The following is a 19,328-nucleotide window of genomic DNA, read 5'->3' on the forward strand; positions in this document are numbered from 1 at the left end:
GAGAGAGGCTACCTTTAGTTCAGTATGTCCAGAAATTCTATACTTCTTGCTTTCGATACAATGCTTTTGTTATTACAATAACGAGAGTTTCAACAGAATAAAAAGTGTTCCATTGTCAAATAAATCAAAATGTCAAAAGAACCTTTCTTATGTCCTAAGCATCATGTTTTTTTTTCCTGTGACTATAGTCAAACTGTGCATGAAGCAACAGGAAAACAGTGAATGAAGTGACTTAAATGGGTGGAAAACAACTGCACACTGCTTCATTTTAATGTTTCTATGCAGCATTCAATACTAAAGGTGTGTAGACTAAATGAATTTTGGCTAGCACATAAAACAACCGTCAGCACAAAATTTTCTGTCAGCTCAAACAAGCTTTAACTTATTGATCGCTTTGAATGCAGGCTGTTTTATGCTTACAGTGCAGCCACAAAGAATAATAAGTAACCAAGCTTGTAACTACCAAATTTCTTCTGCTGCTGCACAGCAGGTTTATGAAGATTCCATTTTTTAAGCAAACTACCAGCTGTATATGTACATAGAGTCACAGACATGTAAAGCATGGAAATAGACCCTTTGGTCCAACTTATCCATGTCAACCAAATATCCTAAATAAATCTAGTTCTATTTGCCAGCACTTGGCCCATAGATCTCTAAACCCTTCCTGTTCATATACCCATCCAGAAACCTTCTAAATATTGTAATTGTAACAGCCTCCACCACTTCCTCTGGCAGCTCATTCCATACATGCACTACCTGCTGTGATAATATGTTGCCCCATAAATTCCTTTTTAAATCTTTACCCTCTCACCCTAAACCCTCTAGTTCTGGACTCTCCCATCTCAGGGAAAAGACCTTGTCTATTTACCCTATCCACCTCTCATAATTTTATAAACCACTATAAGGGTATCTCTCAGCCCCCAGTGCTCCAGGGAAAATAGCCCCAGCCTACTCAGCCTCTCCCTATAGCTCAAACCCTTCAACCCTGGCAACATCCTTTTAAATCTTTTCTGAACCCATTCAAGTTTCACAACATCCTTCCTATAGAATCATTGGTGCTAACTAAACTCTAATTTCAACATACAAAAAAAACTCTGAAATAGTTACCAACACTGATAAATACTTAGTGATGTCACATTTCACTAGTTTCACGGCAATAGGTAGACGAAAATTAAATAAACAATATATTTGATTCAAAGGTAAAGTATGATATTTTCATTGAAGAACATACAAAATATAACCATTTCACCAAGATTAATGATTTGATAACCAATATTTATTCAGAATAATATCACATTTTGTAATTGTTTATTTAATTTATTAACAAACAAGTAATATTAGACTTCAATTGATTTTTTTCTTTTACAAACTCAAGAAGATGAAGGAATCGAGGACTGCAGATGCTGGAGCTCAGAGTCGAAAAGTGTGGTGCTAGAAAAGGCAGGTCAGGCAGCATCTGGGAAGCAGGAGAATCGACGTTTTGTGCATAAGCAATAATGGTGGTGGGGGGGGTGGCCTGAGAGATAAATAGAAGAGTTGGAGTGAGTAACTGCGAATGCAATAAGTAGATGCAGGTGGGAGGGTGATGGTGATAGGTAGGAAGATGGATAGGTCAAGAGGGGGGTTGCCGAGTTGGAGGATTGGATCTGGGATGAGGTGGGGCGAGTTAAGATTTGAAAACTAGTGAAGTTGATATTAATGCCATATGATTGACGGGTCCCAAGGCAGAAGGTGAGGCATTCTTCCTCCCTCTGGCTTGGATTTGGCAGTGGAGGCAGCCCAGGACGTGCATGTCCATGTTGGGGTGGGAGGGGGAATTAAAGTGGTCAGCCACAGAGCACTGGGATTGGTTGATGCGTGTGTCCCAAAGATTACATACACCAGACAACCCTACTGCCCTATGGCTGACCACTTCAACTCCCCCTCCCACCTCAACATGGACATGCAAGTCCTGGGCTGCCTCCATTGACAAATCCAAGCCAGAGGGAGTAAGAATGCCTCACCTTCTGCCTTGACCCTTCAACCATACGGTATCAACATCAACTTCACTAGTTTCCAAATCTTCCCTCCCCACCTCATCCCACATCCAACCCTCCAACTTGGCACCGCCCTCTTGACCTGTCCATCTTCCTCCTCATCTATCCACTCCACCCTCCCATCACTATCACCCCCCCCCCACCTGCATCTACCTGTCGCCTTCCCAGAAACCCCACCCCCACCCTCCGATTTGTCTCTCAGCCCCCTTGCACCGCCCCCCCCCCACCCCACCCCTGATGAAGGGCTTATGCCCAAAGCATTGACTCTCGTGCTCCTCAGATGCTGCTCTTCCAGTTCCACACTATTCGAAACTCAAGAAGATACTGAGCACACAATATTAGCTGACACAAAGCTCTGCATACAGGTAACAAGTAAAAATGCTTGAACTAATTATGTAGATAGAGTGAGATATGACAGATAGATTTTAAGGCTCAGATTTAAGATTTAGAGATTTTAAGAAAGAAAATGAAGATTGAAATAAGCAACAGTAAAGTTGTCTTTAACATGAAATTATCTTATTTCCTGCTGATAGAACAGGAAAAGGAAAACAATGATGATTTGGGAATGAACACTGATCACATACAGCTCAAAATGAAGCAGCTATTTATAACACAAATCGGGTAGCACTGGATTCCAAGAGACTTACTGAAAAGCATTGTTATACTGATCAATGGTGAAGAGATAAATACTTGAAAGTAACTTCTCATTTCTGCCTTTTAATCTTCTGCTGACTGAGTCACCATTTAATTGTTAGACTTGAGCCATGCTGTTGTGGTGAATGATGTAATGAAGAACAAAAACAAAAATCTGTTTCCTTTCAATAAAATGCCTTCTCAGACTAACTATACCTCAGTGTTCACCAGATGTAGCAATGTCAGTCAGCATAAAAGTGCTGAGATGACATCAACGGCTGCTATTTTGAAGTTCAATGTTTGAGCAATTGCTTTCCAAAAGGTCAAGCTTTAAAAGTCCAACCTGCTCTAGAAGCATATAATAACACTTCTGAACAGGTTGATTAGAAAATATCTCGAGCTATTGCTCTCTCTTAGCCTCATACAGTTGAAATGTAATCACCAATTCCATTTGAAGGAATGATCACCTACTTTCGGGTTGGTTGCAAATCAATCTCCAAAGGGTCTTGATGAGTTTGGTAATTTCAGGGGAATTGTTTAAAGTTTCTCAAAAGTACAGCAAGTGATGTCAAAAACTGTGCTCTGCCTTTACAAATCTTTTGCAGATCACACATTCCCAAATGTGGTCGCAGAAGCTTATATCCTCAATGTTTTACAGCTTGATAGGAAGAATAAGCAGAGATGACACACTACAGCACATAGTGCTACAAAAGGTTGAAAAGGGTTATCAGCAGATCATATCCAATAGATTTCCAAACTACAGCGAGGAACAGTAGTTGGGAATCTTTAACAGCAAGTATCACACCCTCATCCCCATCGAGAAAACCTGCCAGATCTAGCACTAATCAGGCACTTAAATTAGAAATTGACCAGAGGCCAGCAGACGTAGAGCTGGAGGGAGTCGATGGAGGCTAAGGCTGCACAGCCACCAAGCTCTGTACTGTCAAGGCAGGTTTAAATATTTGGGACAACACATAATGTGGATGTGGGGAGTAGTGTAAGTGAGGGGGTTGGTAGCTTTCAGCAGCAATACCTTATCCCCCAATCACCCCCTGATTGCAGCAAGTGGAGCCTTTCCGTAAAACCTAGCAGGAAGGCAGGACTTTGTTCCAAGAACTTGATCGCTAAGGTAGAAACCGGGGTGACACAGTGGTTTTACCACTGGACCAGGATTCTAGAGGTGCAACCTTATGCTCCTGGCAAGTGTTCATAGATCACTAAAGCAAATGGTAAAATTTAAATTAAATTATTCAATACTGAATTAAAAAACTAGACTAATGGTGACCACAAAATTACTGTCCCTTTTTGTAAAAAATAACCCATCTGATTCACAAATGTCCTTTCAGGATGAGAAATCTGCCACCCTTGTCTGCTTTGGCCTATATGTAACTCTAGATCCACAGTAAGGTGGTTGCTTTAAGTGCCCTCTGGAATGGCCAAGCAAGTCACTGCAAAGTTGAATAAAAGAAATTAAATCAGACAGACCACCCAATATCAAACAATGACGCACACAGCCTGGTCAACCTTGCCAAGTCCTCCATACTAACATCTTGCTCCATATTCTCATCAAGCAGCGTGGCACTGCTTCCAAGTTATGATGCTATGAGAATAACAATATCCTACACACAATCATTACAATTTCTGGGTACATCCTGGCCCACCAAAAGGACAGATTCAACAGAGGTAGCAGCACAGTGGCATAGAGCTGGTAAGGAGTTGCTCTGGGAGTCCTCAACATTGACTCCAAAACCAGTGAAGTCTCATTGCATCAAATCAAACTTGTGCAAGGAAATCTCCTTCTGACTACCTCCTACCACCACAACTCCTCAGGTGATGAAGGACATAGTTGCTAGACTGGATCTGCAGCAGATGGTAAGGGAACCAACAAGGAAAAATGTATTTTACCTTATCCTAATTAATCTACCTCTTGCAGATCTACTATAATGGCCAGGCATTATAGTGTCAGTCAGAGTAACTTCCACACAGTCCTCATGATACCTTCCATCATGATGTGTGTCACTACCACCAGACTGAATGAGATAGATTTCGAACACATCAAGCAACTCAGAACTGACCTCCATGAGGCTCTATGGTTCATCAGCAGCAAAAGATCTGTTTGCAAACACTATTTACAATCTCTCATCACAGAATACCTTGAGTCATCCTGTCCCTCAGAATCTAAAAGCCAGGTTTGCAGCCACGCAAATTAGCACTTAGTGCTGACTGAACCAGAGGCCATAGCCTTCAAATCAGAGGTCTGAAGTGGCAAAAAAAGTCTTCATTCAAAGAATTGTGATATTCAGAACTCTCTACCCCAGAGAGCTGCGGTTGCTCAGTCATTGAACATATTTGGACAAAAGACGGATAAATTTTTGGACACTAAAAGTATCAAGTAATTTTGAATTAAGGCAAGCGAGTTGGAAGATCAGTCATAACATTAACGGATGGCAGTCTAGGCTTGGCGAGGCAGAATGACCTAATCTTGCTCCTATTCCAGAAACAAGAATTAATAAGTGTAGATGATATTATGGGAGGAATTTCTCCTTAATGATTCCAGAAAGTAATCAGAGCATATTTACAATATTTTCCTCCTATTTTTCTCACTTCTGCTATGCATAGGCATCAAATAGTCTTGTACAAAAAGGAAGAGAAAAAAAATGCTTTCAAAGTACGGCTCTCCTCATTTTGTTCAATCTTTAGCAGAAGGTCAGACTGGTAATGACGAGGTCCAGGCTTTTTCTTTTTGAGATGGTTTCTTAACCAGCCAAAGCACACATGAAAATATTTTCTCTATAAATACCTCAATAGCTCTTGGAGATTCAGTCACAAATCTTCATCATTCCACCAGGAATAATGGTCTAATGTATTAACAATTAATCATTACACACAGACTTTCACCTGCACTATAATACTTCAAAATTGACCAGGAAAACCTTGAATATATTTCAGATATCTTTCTTCATGTTACCCTGAGCCATTTAAACTTTCAGTCCACTATTAATGCCTCATGTTCAGCTCTTTGCCTAGACATTCAATTATTGGTCTTAAGTAATTGAACATAGATTTGCAGCTTAGTTTCATAACATCAATATTAATATTGGATTCCTCGAAGGTACAAACTCTTCGTACTTTGATAAGCATCTACAATAAAGGTTCTTCTTGGAAATATGAGATCATGTTGTAGGGCATAACATAATACCATACATAGAAGATTGGCTGGCTAACTGGAGCAGGTGTTAATGGATTTTTTTCAGTTTGGAAAAAGGATTGGTGTTGGGACCTCAGCTACATTTAATCCAAAATGAAAGATGGAAGGTACAGTGCCTAACTTACTGATGACAAAAAAAATAGGTTGGAAAGCAAGTTGTGAAGGAGTTTTCAAAAACATGTGGCAAATAATGGAGGAAATTATGGAATTGTTCATTTGGCAGAAAGAATAAAAAGCTTATGTAAATTGAGAGAGATTGAAGAGTTCGGAGGGGCACTGGGATCTTGTATCTTTGTGCATGAATTGCAAAACATTAATATACAAGTACAGCAAGCTAATAAATTACTATAATTTATCATGAGGATAATTAAATACAGAAGTAGAGAGGTTATGCTTCAAGCATACAGAGCACTGGTGAGACCTCATCAGGTGTACTGTGTCTTATTAAAGGATGTCAGTACAATGGAGGCAGTTCAGAAAAAGTTTATGGAGAGAATGTTTCCATTCTGGGAGAGTCTAGAACTATGGGCCCCTGTTGAAAAAGTCTGGGATTGCCTATTTGAATTGAGATTTGGTGAATTTTTTTCCTTTTCCTGTAAAAGTGGTGGAAGCAGGGTTCTTGAATATTTTTAGATTACCTTGAAGCAAATAATTGACATGTTATCAAGGAATAGACAGGAATCTGGATTTGAGGTTGCAATCAAACCAATCAAATCTTATGACAAAGCAGGCTCAAGTAGCTGAATAGCCTACTTCTGATTCATACAATTGTATGCTCCAAGCAACATATAGATATTTCAATGAATTTTCATTCAAAACTTAATTATTGTAACCAAGTTAATTGCTAGTAAATAACCTGAACATTGCATGTGTCTGCCAGCATTCAACAAATCTCTCAAATCCATCTACTGCATCTGGAGTACTATATGTAATATTGGTCACTATATTTAAAGAAGGATGTCAATACATTGAGTTAGATCAGAAAAGATTTACTTGGTTCTTTTATAAAGAATGCTTGGCCAGGCTCGGCAGCCATCATTAGAGTTTAGAAGAGTAACAGGCAACTCAATTGAAACAAATCAAGAACAAAGCTATATGAAATGTTATACAACTTCAGTTTCATCACATTACAGAAACTAATTACTAGGACATACACGGATTATAAAATCCATAATCATCATCATCATCAGATAACTTATCCCATTTTATTTCTTAAATTACATCATATAGATCAATCACATTGTTATTAGCCATATTGTTCCACAAATAATTACACACTGGCCCATCTACTGCATTAGATATCCCATATTTCTTTGAATTATTTGACAACAATCTATTCTGATTTCATTAGATTCTACAGACAATTCACATATTTCCTAATATCAAAGCCCATATGCTGCCTCCTCTGATGAATGTCTTCTCTTTTCCTACCATCCACTTTTTTGCACATATTGTACTTGAAGGACTTATTTAGAGAGACCACCAATGGGTGAACGATGCTGGTTAGATTATCAGAAATCACAGCAACATCATGATTTGTCATTACACATCATTAGATGAAGCATAACCTGAACATGACCCAGAAAGTTCTGTTTGCATTATCCTCTTGGTCAGGAACTCTAAACTTTTCTCAGCCATATTTCAAGTCACTTGCTTCCATCCTTTATCATAAATGTTGATAACACTTTTTATTGAAAAAGGAGACTCTCTCTCTTGAATATCATCACTGGTTTAACCTTAAATCAATCAGACATGCGTGGCAGCACAATTGTAGACCTCTGTTTTCTCTCCAACTTTGCTCAGTTTGGCAGGTATGTCAAAGTTCATGACAGCCACATATGCCCAATACATGCCAATCTATATCCACTCTTTTGTTGGTTTTAAATTATATCCTACTGAAGTGTGATAAACCTTTCATAAAGTTCAGCTAGGAGATATTGTGAACTTTTGATCATTTGTTGCAGTGCAAAATCATTGCTTTTCATAAATCCACTACATCATTCTAGGCTGGCTTCAAAATCTGCCATGCCTGTTTTTGCTTGTTTCAAAGTGAAGATTAAGATAGTTCTGGTGATTAAGACAGTTAATTCTGGTGATTTTCATTGGCATGTTTTTCAATTTAATCTTCTTGCTTCAGCCAGACACCAGACTTCTCGCATTTACTCAAAGGCATCTGTCTAAAACTTTGCAGAAACCTTTCTCCAATCTCTCTTTTCATTCTGATATATTGAGTTCTACCTAATGAATAACTATTTGCTGGTTATGCAAACAGAAAGGAAGTTTTAACTGGACTATATATCTGTGTTTCCTTTTAATATCATTTTGTCACAGAGGGGAGGACTGGGAGAAATACAGCATGCACCAGTGAACCAGTAGCCTTAACTGCACATATCGATGGTGCAGAGATGGGGAGCTGAACAGCTACCTCCAAATGAGTAGGAAGAGTACGCATCAGGGCGAGTTTGACTTCAGCAGCAATTGGGAAGTAAAAAAAAAAGTAAGTAAAAAGCATTTAGATGTTTTGGTAAAAAGTCAGAGGTTGATTTATGTACTGGACTGATGATTACTTAAATATATGTGAACTATGAAACTGAAGCAATCTTTCACTAAAACCAGTATTTACTTTCACGGAAACTTTTTTTAAAAGCACCAATATTTGCTCATTGAAAGGCTGGAATTTGTCTTAGTATAAATTTTGAGCACGCCTGTTATGCTGTGCTCATTTATTTTCAAAGGTCAGAATACTTTTTCAGATTACAAAGGCAGTCAGGTTATATATTTCCACAAAAAAGTTGTATTGCTGTTAGTTATGCAATTATTAATTATACAATTGAAAAGCTAAAAGAAATGCATTCTGTAGGTGAATAAAAGAAGCCATGTTCATTAAGTTCAGGACAATATTTTGTGAGTATTTACATAAGATTCAATTAAATGTTAACTGTGCTGCGCTGAATTCTTCCTATACAGAATCAATGAATTTAAATCAAATATCCAATAGTTTACAGGATCTCAAGGAAAGCAGGAAGCCTTTCTACAAATCTTCAAAGTAAATGTAAAAACAACAATCTGAGAATTAAACAATTCTGCAATGCTCACTGCAGCTATCGGAGAGGTTTACATATAATTTGGGCAGAAGGAAAAAAAAAATGACAAATGTGTCTATTATGGTGACTGCACTAGGATAAAAAAAAGAGGGGAAGTGAACTGTGGAGAGTTGGAATTCAATGAGAATTTAAAGACTAGTGTAAGAAATGCATTAATTATGTCTCAGAAGGTAAATTGCCATAGTTCAATAACTAGTACACAATCTCACACTTATTCCACTAAATCAAGAGAATGAAATTAAATGCCATAACAAGTGTCACACACAAACAATGTGTTCTTAAGTTAAAATCAAATGAAAAACACAACAACTTACTTTAGGAGATCAGAAAAAAGTATTCCATTGAAATATGAAACAGTAAAATAAGATGGGCAAGCTTCAAATTTCTTTACTGCTTAGGCTTAATCCAAAACTAAAATGTAGGCTTTCTGCAGGAGAAGAAATCAACTGGTAGTGCCATATAAAATAAATGGATGAATCTCAGCATGCTGCAAGAAAGGATTAACTGGTTTGACAAAAGTGCCCCTTTATTTTCATTGAATAGAATTGATTATTTTTATTTGGTTGAAGAGTGTGGTGCTGGAAAAACCAGCTGTGCTTTTCCAGCACCATACTCTTTTGACTTTGATCTCCAGCATCTGCAGTCCTCACTCTCTCCTATTATTTTCTTGGTAACAGGGGTGTTACCCTTACTGCAGGACACCTGTTGTTTGACAGGAAAGGAATTAACAAGTCATTAGGTACACTGCTTTACAGTGTGTCATAAGAATGCTTGGTCTAGTGTCTGAACAGAATCACACTATTCATTTCAATACAACAGATGACAATTTAATCAATTAAAAATGTGATTTACATGATTTTAATATTGTCTATTTTTTAGTTTTGAACTTGTGGCATATGGGTTTTCTATGTCTGAAGGGGCTTAATAATTAACATACATATTTCTGCAATCATGGTGATATCTTTATTTTCCCCACAATACTTAGCAAAGGTTTATTCTGGTCAAAGATAAGGATTAGATGAGACGATTGAACCATCTGTGGTTAACAAAGGTGGTCAAGGAGAGCTTCCAACCAAAAACTAAGACGCAAGACAACGGCAAAAAACTAGAGGCCAGAGGATTAGGATTTGTTTCATCAGAACCAGCAGCATATGTCTAAAAAGCTAATAAAACAGGATAATATTGATTGTGGGAGCAAATTGTCAAGATGTAAACAATGGATGTAGGTTTGCTGGCTGACCTGGAAGGTTCGTTTTCAGACATTTCATCACCATACTATGTAACATCTTCAGTTAGCCTCCAGATGAAGCACTGGTAGTGTAGCCTGCTTTCTATTTATATGTTTGGATTTCCTTGGGTTGGTGATGTCATTTCTTTGGTGACATCATTTCACATGTAAACAATGCTCAGCAAGAGCTTCTATGAGTACATAAAAAGAATATAGCTAAAGTCAGTGTGAGATGCTTGGAAGGTGTGACTGGGCATTGATAATGGGTACAGGGAAATGGTAGATCAGTTAAACAAACAATCAGTCTACAGGGAGGAGGACATTGTAATCATCCCAGAAGGTCAGAGATAACAAAGGTACTAATGGGAGGAAAGATCTTATAACACAAAGAATCAGAAGGCACAAAATACTTAGCAAACTAATGGGACTGAAGGCAGACAAGTTGCCAGTACATGAAGGTCTGATCCAAGGGTTTTAAATGAAGTAGCTGCAGATACTCTAGTACTTGCTGGATTCTGAGAGGATTCCAACAGATTAGAAACTTACTATTCCAGAAGGGAAACAAACAAAAAGTAGAGAGTTACAGGAAAGTTAACCTAACATCTGTATTTCAGAAAATGCTAGAGTCCACTGTTATGGAAAAAAATAGCAGGATGTTTACCAAGTTTAACGAAATCAAACGAATCAACATGGCTTTGTGAAAAGAGAATCATCTTTGATTGAGTTGAGAGCTATGAAGAGCTAGCACAAAAGAGGAGTGGAAGCCTAAGGCTTATCAGCCACGATCTCATAGAACAAACTCAAGGCAAGCTCTGGGAGATAATTATCCTATTCCTGCTCCTATTCCTTATGTTGTTAAATTGAAAGAAATAGTTTGAGGCTACTGGGAATTCCTTTACATCGGAAGAGTTTCTGAACAAACAAAGTAAAACTGTAGTGCATTAAGTTTTCAGATAGAAGATTCTAGGCTTTTTTATAAGCTTACAGGAAACATGAATAGCTTGAAAAAAAGTCTTTTGGTTTCATTTGAACAGTTCTGCGGGCTTTTTAAATGAAGTTGGGTGTGTAAAGTTCTTGTTCCTGAGAAAGGGAGAAGATCATTTAGAATTAATAACTTAAATAAAAAATGATTACCTTAGTGTAAAGAGTTTAATGAAGTTTCGAGACCAGAAGTGTTTGATCAAAAATTAACTGAAGGTGTTATTTGAAGCTGAAAACGTTTATGCTCAGTTACACGATGAATCAAGAGGCTATCAAAATATCACAATCAAGAATTAATTCCATAGCTAGAGAAAAGAATTTTCTCTGATGTGAGCATTACAAAGAAGTGCTGTCAGGATCAATGAGATTATAGTTTACCATATGACACAAAATCTTCAATTTTGAATGATACATAAATAGTTTAGTTTATTACATTTATATTTCTTTTGCATGATAAACTCAAGTCTGCAGCACTGTATGTGTTTATAAAAGATCACCTCATTAATATCAATTTTTTTAAAATCATGCTGGTTGTTAATTAGTATTACTGGACAAGTCAGAATCCTATCAATTGGAATCATAAGTGATTGAAAATAAAATGGATTCAACAGCAGACCAACTTCCAGCACAAAATTATCACTAAACTTGGCATGACTCGGAGTTGGAATTCAATGAGAATTTAAAGACTAGTGTAAGAAATGCATTAATTATGTCTCAGAAGGTAAATTGCCATAGTTCAATAACTAGAACACAATCTCACACTTTAGAAGCACATGGTGAGTTGGTGATACTGTTCATAAAAATGTGAAATAGCAACATTATTACGCAAGGTCATTTCTGCTAATATAAATTGCAAGTTTACAATTGCAAGGAAGTTTATTGGAACATTGGTCTCCATTTCAAGGGAGTGGAATATAAAAGAAAGTCTTGCTATTACTGTACAGTAATACATCTAGAATACTATGTTATGGTCTGGTTGAGCAGATACATATATTGGAAGCAGTTCAGAAAAAGCTTCCTATACTTGTTCCTGTCATAAATGGGTTGTGTCCTAAGGAAAGGTATAGCAGATTGGGCTATACTCACTGGAGTTTACAGGTGTTCTTATGCAAGACACTGAAGAGGTCTGAAAAGCTAAATGCTGACAGGATGTGTCCCCTAATGGGGGAAAACTAGAACCTGGTGTAACCCATTTACCAAAGCATGAGTTGGTAATTTTTTTCCACAATGATTTACTTGCATTTCATTGTTCAGTACAAATTTGATTCTTCTTTCTACCCCTCCTACCAACTCTCCTTACTAGGGAAATCTAGTCCTGATATTTTCTAAATAACCTATTCAGAGCTGTGTTGTTAATGAGACACTTCTGAAACCCCATCAGCTGCTATCTATTGTCTCTGAGCATGTGCTGGTTCATCTTAAAAGGGACTGTTACATTTTCACTCTAGGGTGTGGTTTAAACAAAAAATCTAATTTAGGATGTAAATACGGAGGAATTTCTTCTGGCTGAAGGATGCCAGTCTTTGGAACTCAGTGGAGGCAGAGTTGGACAGAATTTTGAATCAGCAAATGAGTCTAAAGTTATTAGGGGAAAACATGCAGGAAAGTAGAGTTAAGGCCACAACCAGGCAGAAACGTAATGGAATGGCTCTATCAATCAGTAGACTTAATGAATTACTCCCGCTTCTCTTTCTAATGGTACTTTGACATTAAGATTCATTCTGCACATATTCAAGGAAAATGTGCAGAATCCGGATTCACAGTTTTGGCTGACATTACTGAACTCAGCTAGAATTAATGAATTAGAAATTGATGGTTGTTTATTCCTGAATACAGAAGGATAGAAACATTACTTCTAGGAATATAAATATTGTGAATCATACAGCAGCCCAAATGATTCCTTCTTTGGCAGGCATATGTAAATAAAAGACCAGTTTAATGATGCAGACATTCTGATTAACAAGGAAAGTAAAGGCACAGACAAAGAAGGTTATTTATGGAGTTTTTTTTTACACAAATATTGAAAGCCAAAAGATTACGCTGCAGCTTAAAGTCAGACAGTCAGTAGGTCAATATTTTGCAAGTAAGGACTCTTGATCTTGCAATGACATTACCCTAAAAAGTGAAACAAAGTTTGGGGTATACACGTGGGATTAATGGTGTTGAAATAACACACTTTAAAAACATGAAAAAGCAATAAATGTATAATGGTTTCTCAGCAATGACTATGATATTAATACATAATTAACAATCCATCTATACCTCATTAGGAACATTTAGCAATTTTGACTGATTTCACATTGTAATTACAGCATTAAAAAGTGGAAATTCACATCCAGTAAGTTCTAAGTTTTTTTTAATCTGCAAGGACTTCAACAACACACTCTACATACTTCCAGGGAGTCAACTTCATTTTCACATTTCACTGCATGTATGGATGACAAAAGCTACTATCAGTCTCACAACATACCTCTTGTAAATACTCATAGTTACATCATTACAACCACGAATTCCAGGGCATTAGATATAGGAAATTATAATCAATACCTATTTAATTGTCAGTAGGATAATATTTCTATGACATGTGTCTTCACATTTTTGCTACAAAACTGATGAGGAAAAGGAAGATATCTCGTCGACCTTTCAGATTGCAATCGGATTTGAATTTAGATTTTTTTTTAAATCCAGAAGCCTAAGTTAGCAAATATTGTCAGTTTTAAGGTCATTGTGTATGCAAAGTGATTATGATTCAATTGAAAAATTCTGTCCAAGTCAGCACATTTGCACATACATGTAAGCGAGTTTCTAATAAAACTAGATTGTTCTTCTGCTACCACATTGAAATGAACTCTATTGGATTGTGATTTTTCTTGTAAGGTATAGATGTTGAATCTAATTCCCCAAGATTTATTTCTTAACCATTTACTAACTTAATGAAAACCTCGATAAAATGAAAAAGAGTACCATCAAAAATTACTTCTTTTTTTTGTTTTCTGGACACTGTCTCACTGGACTAGAAACGATAACCTTGTTTCTTTCCACAGATAATGTCAGACTTGCTGAGTCTCTCCAGCACTTTGCTTTAGTTTCAGAACTCCAGCATTTGCAGTTCTTTATTTTATTATATATTATTACTAATCAAGGTTGTAACTCATATATACTGTAAAATACACAAAATACCATTAAGGTTTGTTGACAAGGTAACCAGGTCTAAATGATGAGTAGAGCACGGCCGTTCACTTTCTGGAATTTTAGAAGATTTAATAGTTTAATGAAAAGAAGCACCTAAGCCTAACAATTCACAAATGCTAGGCAAACAGGTAAACTAAAATTCTAATACAGCAAACTTTGTTTTAACCACACCCTTCATAAGTTAGCAAAAATTATACACCTAAAATACCAGTAGTCTACTGTATTATCATGATCTTTATGATGTCCAAGTGATGTCAGTGCGCAAGTGAAAAGGATCTCTGCCAGTAAGTTTCATTTAAGTCAAAGTTGCATTATTATTTCAGTGATTTATGCTGTAAATAAAGAATAACAATAACATGTATACCCCCTGCATTACATTTCTATTACTTAGTGTGTGTTTTTACATTGATTAATGGATCTTGATCAACTGGAACAGTTGATAAGCTGGTACACTTCTGGTGCTATAGGTGCCACTTAATAAAAAGTTTGCTGCAGTTGAAACTTTTAGTCATCCATGTGTAATTGTCAAAAGATAAAATTATACTCATCCAAGTTGTCCTGAAAAATCAAAGACAATAACAGTTAAGGCAGTCGTGTTAAGAATGAATCAAGTCAAGAACAGGCTTAGTTTTGAAGCTCCTCCCTCATCTTTTATGAAGTTCATACAGATTGCTAAAACCAATATGTACACATCATTTGACAGGGGGTCTCAAACTGGGTCCACAAGCTCCTGCCAGTCTGTGAAATCAAGTGCTCAGCTGTACATGTGATCGTGCTAGCCATGTTTACAACCCAAAACCAAATTTTTATGGAAATGACTTGACTGGCTAAGTTTTGGGAAGAAAAAAAATTGTGCTTTATGTCATAAGAACATGAATATAATTATCACTTTAGCAATTAAATTTATTCTAATGTAATTTTAAAAAAATGCTTGTCCAACATGTCTGCATAAAGTAATGTGAATAACATTTTCCCTCATACTGTACTAAAGCATTTTGTTCACCTACCAAAGCTAATAACATGACCATTGAAGGACACAACGCTATCCAAACATTGAAAAAGAGTGATTATTATTCTTCACCTTGAGAATGGCAATAAACAAAAACAATAAATTAAGCCATAACACGCCAGAATTATATTTAGCACAAATAGCTTTATGTGGTGGATTTATACATCTCTCATATTACAACTCTTCCTTCCCATTACAATCAAATTTTATGAGAAAGGGAATGGGCAGACAACTGAATCATATATAGATAATCACTATTTTGTTTTTGTTTCAATATCAAGATAATATTCAGCAACATCAGTATTCATCCAGCACAGCATATGGAGTATAATGAGGAGAAATGTGAAATTGTCCATTTTGGCAGGAAGAATAAAAAAGATTATCTATATGGTCAAAAATCAAATGACACCAGGTTAAAATCAAAAAGGGTAATACTGGAAAAGCATAGCAAGTCAGGCAGCATCTGAGGAGCAGGAGAGTTGGCGTTTGGGGCATAAACCCTTCATCAGGAATGCATGATGCATCCTGACCTATGCTTTTCCAGCGCCACCCTTTTGGCTCTGACTCTCCAACATCTGCAGTCCTCACTTTTTCATAGACAACAGGCTATGGTCCAAAAGGTTTATTTGAAATTGCAAGCTTTCGGAGCTCAGTCCTTTCCTCAAGCATGGTATGATAAAGAGGCATGAGAGGTATTTATAAGCAAAAAGTTAAACAACTTTAAAAACTAGCTGCCTTGTTGAATCCTTTAATCAGTTAGGAAGTGGACTCCTTTATTGGTCTTAGTAAATCGTCACCAGTGATTTAAGACACTTAAATGACACTTAGCCCTATGGAACTTTGGGACTGAGACAAATTTACCTTACTTTATGAAATGAATTTTGAAAAACAATATATTTTCAGTCAAAAATTATTTCCCCAGAAACAAATGGAAACTTCTGCTAAAGAGATTTCTTGATCTTGTAAGTGATATTTCTCACTTTACATCTCTCCAGAAAGATTTCAGAGATTAATCTGATTGCATTCTAGATTTACTTCAGGATAATATGAAGATATGAGAGTTAAGACGTATTAGTATGAATTTCAAACTCCAATGCCTATGACTTTGAAATAAACTGAATAGATTTAAACAAAATACAAAAAAAAGCTTTAACTGTACTAAGAATATTTATTTACATATATTGTTTAACAGTGAATAATCAGAAGATCTAGTCAAACTGAGGTTCACCATAAAACAAAAATTATGTTGAAACGGCATCCGATCCTCAAGCAGAGGATGGTCTTTAACTTGCTCATATTTCTTTTATAGCATGTTCTTTCTCCATCAGTCAATAAACTGGCAGTGAAAACATTAACATTATTATTGTTAAACTGTAAATACAACTATTCATAACAACACAGTTATCAGAATTCACCCATGGAGAAGATATTTCAAGACTATAATTCCACATGCACTGGCGTAATTTGTAAACATGTGGAAGAGCCTTAAATCAGTTTTACAATATTTTGCAACTTTTGAATATAAGCTGTGAGATTTCCTGCTGCGGTTTAGAATGTTGAAATTCTGTATCAGAATACTAGTGAATAATTCTACCTGTTTTATTTATATGTTTACATGAATTCTGTCATGAAGAGAAAAAATATCTATTTCTTTTTCTTAATGGCATCAGGACTGTTAACATCACAATGCCTCAAATGATGATTAGCCATTGTACATTATTCATAACAATATAACAAGGGCAAAATGTACATGGGAGAAAGTGAGGACTGCAGATGCTGAAGGTCAAGAGTTGAGAGTATGGTACTGGAAAAGCACAGCAGGTCAGGCAGCATCACAGGAACAGGAGAATCAACATTTCAGGCATAAGCCCTTCATCAGGAATTATGTAAACAGAATAACATCCATTAGGTGCTACTATGGGCCTCACACAGCTATCATTCATCCTTGAAACTTTCTCCAAATACAATACATGTTAAAGCAGAGAAACAAAATTTAAATGTTGTTAATCTGCAGGTAATTTCACACCCCAGTCCCTGCCCCTGCCCCCGCCCCACAAGCACTTTGATTATACAGAACATACACATTTCAGTCATTTTCAGTCATGCTGCAATCATTTTATTGCCCTATTTGCAAATTTAGAGAAACCCAATATCCAAGCAATAGTCCTAGTTTGGGTCATTAGAAATTTTAATTTTATTTTCCAAATCATACATCAGCGGATCACAATTTCAGGCCACAGTATCAAGTTTTTTTTAAATCAGTGATCAGAAAATCGAATAGAAACCAAAAGGAATTTTGAATACTTGGACTCAGTCATCCAATTTTAAAGATAGTGAATATAATGAAAACCTATGGCACCCAAGTTACATTTGTAATGTGGCTAAATAACACAACAAGATGGGACAGTTGAGCAAATTTGTATTTTCCTTTAGGTTTTCAAATCAAGGTAACCATCTGCTGTCATCACATGGAATCTTGGACACTATCAATAGGCATAATTCTTCATTGTCCCAAATGCTGTTAATATAATATAGACATCAGTTCAGTGATATCAAATTCCACTGCACTGAAGTTCTTTCAGCAAAATAATTGGTCTGAGGAAGTCATTGGACTTCTCGCTGCACAAATGCTGCCAGACCTGCTCAGTTTTTATTTTCTGAATAATTTTCTATCCTAGTTCCACTACCTTCTGTTGGCTGGTAATTTATACGATGGTCCATCGTGGTTAGATAAGGCTGCCCTCTGCTGTCAAAGCACTCTTCTGCCCTCGAGTGTTTAAACATTTCAATTTGAGTCAGGCAACCCTGTGCTGACAGCAAAATAGCAACTATACTTTATAATAATCCCTTAATAAAGAAAAACCGAACGAACTGCGGATGCTGTAAATCAGAAATTGCTGGGAAAGCTCAGCAGCTCTGGCAGCTTCTGTGAAGAGAAATCAGAGTTAACGTTTCAGGTTCAGTGGCCCTGCCTCAGAAAGGAAGGGTCTGTTTTTGTATATTAATCCCTTAACTGGTCCGCTCCCTTCTAGATACATGCTAGCAAGCATTACGCTTCACCTGTAATCTCAAGTACAGCTTTGAAAACACTCAAGGCCAATAAAATCGACTCTCAATGCAATTCAGTACATTATGTTTTGACCTAAGCAGACAACGTGCTGTCACTGGGTTCTGACCTCAGTTAAGCTGCCTTAGTAGTGTGCGCAGTTTTGAGCTCTCACTCATTCCATCGATCGCCCACTGCCGCGTGTGTGTGTGTTTATGGTCTCCCCTGCAGCCAATCCGCCAAGTGCTCCTCCCACTCAAAACAGATTTCGTACCTCTTCCACCTGCTTCCCTCTCCAATACAGGTTCGTAAAAAAAGTTGGGTCGGTTCGCCTTCCCTCCGAATGGCAAGCTCACACCACCATCATCCCCTTCTGCCCCCTAGCCTTTCTGGGACGGCTTGTTGCCGGGAGGTTGACTACTCACTCCGCCCTTGGCTAATCTGCGCACACCTGGGTGAACGACAGCAGCTCACCTGGATAACTTGAAAGACAGTATTTAAACAGGCGCGCTCTGAACTCCGCACTGACAAACCCCTCTTTGATTCAAAGTTCAACAACACCCTTCCCGAAGTGAGTGATTAAAGTGAGTCAAGCTTTCACACCCCATCATCAACTGCTCACAACACCCACCAAATATTTACCTTCCTCAACGCTGACATGGTATTTTTCCTCTTCCAAAACGCTACCATGTATGACACGCCAACGCGGACCACTAAATCCACAATGCCCCACTTTCCAATTCCTGTTTGCGGCTTCCACTAGGACTTTTTTTTTGTTTCTCAAAAAATTAAAATAAGAAATTATTTCGCTCATCCCAAGCGAAGCTGCGCAGTCCTGCGCATGTGCCACAGAGACAGCAACACAGCCGGAACAGCGCATGCGGCCTGGGG

The 19,328-nt window shown here is 37.2% G+C and overlaps 1 protein-coding gene across 1 annotated transcript in view; it reads right to left on the minus strand.

The window, feature by feature from the left end:
* dlgap2a (discs, large (Drosophila) homolog-associated protein 2a) overlaps window positions 1-19,275 on the minus strand; it is a 961,527-nt gene extending 942,252 nt beyond the window's left edge. The window contains exon 1 of the mRNA XM_072560917.1: window positions 19,080-19,275. Coding sequence (XP_072417018.1) covers window positions 19,080-19,127 — 48 coding nt within the window. The 5' untranslated portion in view covers window positions 19,128-19,275. The remainder of the gene's footprint in view (window positions 1-19,079) is intronic.
* Between the last annotated feature and the right edge of the window lie 53 nt (window positions 19,276-19,328).

This window comes from Chiloscyllium punctatum, chromosome 3, assembly GCF_047496795.1.
Source record: "Chiloscyllium punctatum isolate Juve2018m chromosome 3, sChiPun1.3, whole genome shotgun sequence".
In the NCBI taxonomy this organism is placed as follows: domain Eukaryota; kingdom Metazoa; phylum Chordata; class Chondrichthyes; order Orectolobiformes; family Hemiscylliidae; genus Chiloscyllium; species Chiloscyllium punctatum.